Genomic DNA, 4,109 nt, shown 5'->3' on the forward strand with positions numbered 1-4,109 from the left:
AAATACAACTTCATTTGCAGATTTTTTTTTGAAAATTTACAATAGAAAATGAGGAAATAATTAATAGAATCCAAGTTCTAGTGTTAAAGATGAGACAAAGTTTACATTCAGATTTTCAATATAAAAATTAGATCTATGCTTTTACGCAGCTTAACTTAGAAAGTGAGGAAATAATTCATAGAATCCAAGTTCTAGTATTAAATATAACGCAAAGTTTACATTCCAATTTTCAATTTAAAAATTCGATCTATGCTTTTACTCAAATTAACCCCAAAAATTATATGGCAAGATTGTGTTTCTTCCAGTCCTTAAAGGTTGTTATAGTTCTCAGGACAGTGGAATAAGACCGCAGACCCAGAAGAAATTGAAAATGTAACCCAAACGTAAAACAGACAGAGAGAACTTGTACGTATGAAATAAAACTAATCAAGATTTGTCAGAAAAGTTTGAAAGAAAAGTTTACTTAGAGAAAATAAAATATACCAGTAGCTACAATCATAATAATGTAAAAAATATATATTAATGTTATTAATTTTTTTCCATTTGCGTATGAACCCTGTCACGTACTATCTTTTATACCCTTGTCTCTTTTTAGAGAGAAATGGGAGTGATCTGAGAGGGAAGATTGAATTTTTTTCTAAACAGGCATTGTTTCCGATGCATTTCGTACTCTAAATTGAATGAAACCATTTACGAGATTATCAGGCTAATAGTTTAAAAGTTATGTAGATTTTACATACAAAAAATACAAACTTGTACACGTGCCTATTTACGAATCTAACATGGCGATCAAAAGAAAAAATGCATGCATGTGAATTCGCTGCCATCGCTGAGATTTGAGCCCGGTTCACCTCCGGTTCTATTCCCTGAAGATAGTATACCTTCCAATATGAAAAATGCTACCACTGGGCTAAGTGTAATATTTTAATTTAATAATTGTTTGCTGAAGATATTATTAAAGTTTGCCTTGTAATATTTTTATGCTTTACTAAAAAGAATGTAGGAACAAAAAAGCTTTTCAGATAAACTCTTAAATCATTTACTTGTAGTGGTGTGAAAATAACAGCAAATCCAATTTACAAAAGCGGAATGATACATAAAATCATCAACTTAGCTACCACCAAAATTAATTTTCCCAAAAGTTGGCAGCCCTGTACTTAACTTATTATCAGATAATAATGTTGAGAGACCGCTGGTCGACTTGTATCAGCTGCCAACTCATGAAGGTGGTTAATAAAATTTTAAATGTAGTTTAATTTATTTAGTATATATGAAATAGATGTTGCTAATACCTATAAACTTTCTTTCAGGTGGTGTTTGATTTATAAAAGATATCCTTAAGAACAGTGAAACAGCGCTAGAAGTTCTGTTGCGAACACCAAAATATTTCTCAAAAAGAATGCATTCATTCAAATGCTTGCACTTCTATGCTTATTGGGACAGATCTCTTGAGAATGACAACACAATGACGCCAAACTACATCCGAGTATCTCAAGCGCCTAGAAAATACAAAAATTGTAATCTGCTTTCTCTTAACCGGTTAACGCCCAGCTTCATATATTTAGCACAGTTCCTATTTTCAAAGACATTCATTGTGGTGGGAAACTTTTTTCGAATTTTTATTTATCTGGGTGAATTAATAGATTCTCAGATACCACAATGATTTAGTTATTTCTGACTAGATCTAGAATTAAAAGGAGCAAGTACTTTTTGATCTATTAAAGACTTTCTGAATGCTCTAACAGTAAAAAAACCAATTAATTTCGATAATGTATTATGCCCCCTTTTTCCTAAAACCACTTCTTGCATCATTTCAACATATAAAGTAGGGACAAAACGGGTTAAAACATAGAGGGTGTCCCATAAATGATTGATTCATATTAAACGTAGATTGTAAATACTACCTGATATGAGAGAAAAATGTGGTATTTGCTGCATTGTTATTATTAGAACAATGCATTTTAGAGAAAAATGCATTGAGTTTAAATAATTTAAAATTTCGACACATAGTACCGCTAGAAGAAACATGTGCAGGTTAAGAAGATTCTACAAAAACATTGTCAAATGTATGCGCAAATTTTGTCTATAGACTATGTCATATTAAAAATACGAAAGTTGGCTACATTTGCAATTTTGCTAAATAGATTTTAATAGTCAGTGTTGCCTAGTGATAACTATTTGAACTTATTTTATTAAACAAAATATTTTCCTAATAATACTGCCGGAACGGTATATTTTTCTATTGAAATAATGTTTTCAAAATAATTTTATGGTCACCCTAAAAATCTGTTAGACTACCGGAATTATATTAGTGCTAAATTATGTAATATCTAAAAAAAGAAATTTGAAAAAAAAAATGCTTTTTATTCATATTTAAAAATTTATCAATGTATTTTAATGAAGCTGTTTATCTTATATCTTAATAACTGAAAATAAGCGCACATTTTTTAAGAAACGATTTTACCTTCAACATAGAAAAAGAGAGATTTCTTTCTTTAACTAATAACCATACATTATTAAAATGTTGAATAAAATATTTTTACTTGTTTTGAAGCAAACTAATGAAAAAAAAAAATAAAAATAAGTTTAGGAAAAATTCTGCGTCAAGGACTTAACTTGCTCTTCTTATCAAAATTTGCCAATCAGAATTTTGCTTAGTAAAAAAACGACGTGTCTGAAAGCTTTTAGTATGATATTTCAAATTGTACAAACAGTTTTGTTATGTTAAATCTTGTAAAACATTAACTGCAAAAAGTAAGATTGTTTTCATAGATTAGTATCGAAAGTGAGTCAATATTTTTTATCCAACTCCTGTATCTATGCACTTGTTTGCTCCTTTGAAAGTAATACTTAAAACAAGAATCATAAACTGAAATGTATCAAGTTACTACGCCTACCGTATTAGTGAAATAGTGACACCCTTGGGTAAATAATAAAAACAATATTCCAGGTGTGAATGATACTGTTGAATTACATAGAAATTTAGCTTGTAAATGAGAGAAACTGATTGCAGATTTGATGCAAAAGTATCTAAGTTTTGCTTAGAAAAATCTCATGCAGCGAAACAAAAATGTTTCTCAGTATTATTTATCTTTTTTTCCACCTCGTTAGACCTAAATTAACCATTACAGATCTGCCATCTACAACGCTTTTTGCTAAATATTTTATGGAGTGGTAGACGTTCAAAAACCAAAGCATTCAGAAGTTTGGTAACTTCGCCAGCATTTTAAAAGCCTCATCACGAAAGAGCTAGAGCAAAGTGGCTTTGCATATGAACTTTAAAATCATTTATATGTAGTTGGGAAAAATAAGTTCAAATGAATAAGAAATGATACATTAAAACACAAACCTAGGCATCACTAGAATAAATTTTTACAAAAAGTATAAAAAGTTGGCTGCCCTACCATTAGGATACCTCGCCAAATTCAGCTTACTCACAACCTGGAAAAATTAGAGTCAATTTTTAGCACACATAAATGCATTAAAATATCTATATATTCTTTTCTTATTTAAACTTTTCTTATTTAAAACAATTTTCAGGTTTTCATTCAGGTCATTATTTCATATCATTATTTCAGGTTTAAATAAATTAAAAAATTTCTGATGAAATAAATTTAATAATCAATAAAATATGAAATAATTTTAAAAATACCATTGAAACTGATTTTATTACTAATAATAGTATAACTGTCTTCAATTTTTACAGATTATAAAGATTTCAGTCTTGAAGTTGATCGATGGCTGGAAATTAAAGTAGATATGAGTGTATTTGAAGACTATCAAGTAAATATCAAATACTATTAATTTTAAATAGGTAACGTTAAAAATGTTTTTCTGTAAATATATATTGTTTAGAGTTTTGCCAGTTATTGTAAATTTATACTCATACATATCCCATATTCAAGAAATAAATATTGTCAATTTGGCCAAATGTACGGATCGGAAAAAAAGCTAATATCCTAAATAATTTCGATTTAATAATCGGATTTTATTTTTTCTGTTTCGAGAGCCTAATTTTGAATAAGCTTATTATTAGTTACGAGAGCGATATTTTAAACTAAGAATTCAGACAAAAATTATTCTTTATCTGAAAATGAAAAAGGCTACCA

At 28.7% G+C, this 4,109-nt stretch overlaps 1 protein-coding gene across 1 annotated transcript in view; it reads left to right on the forward strand.

Annotated features, from left to right (window-relative positions):
* Positions 1 to 1,338: 1,338 nt before the first annotated feature.
* LOC107453190 (uncharacterized) overlaps positions 1,339 to 4,109 on the forward strand; it is a 17,272-nt gene continuing 14,501 nt past the window's right edge. Inside the window, exons 1-2 of the mRNA XM_043056670.2 lie at positions 1,339 to 1,517; positions 3,707 to 3,783. Of these exons, the coding sequence (XP_042912604.1) occupies positions 1,400 to 1,517; positions 3,707 to 3,783 (195 nt within the window). The 5' untranslated portion in view covers positions 1,339 to 1,399. The remainder of the gene's footprint in view (positions 1,518 to 3,706; positions 3,784 to 4,109) is intronic.

The sequence above is a fragment of the Parasteatoda tepidariorum genome, chromosome 9 (assembly GCF_043381705.1).
Source record: "Parasteatoda tepidariorum isolate YZ-2023 chromosome 9, CAS_Ptep_4.0, whole genome shotgun sequence".
NCBI lineage: Eukaryota > Metazoa > Arthropoda > Arachnida > Araneae > Theridiidae > Parasteatoda > Parasteatoda tepidariorum.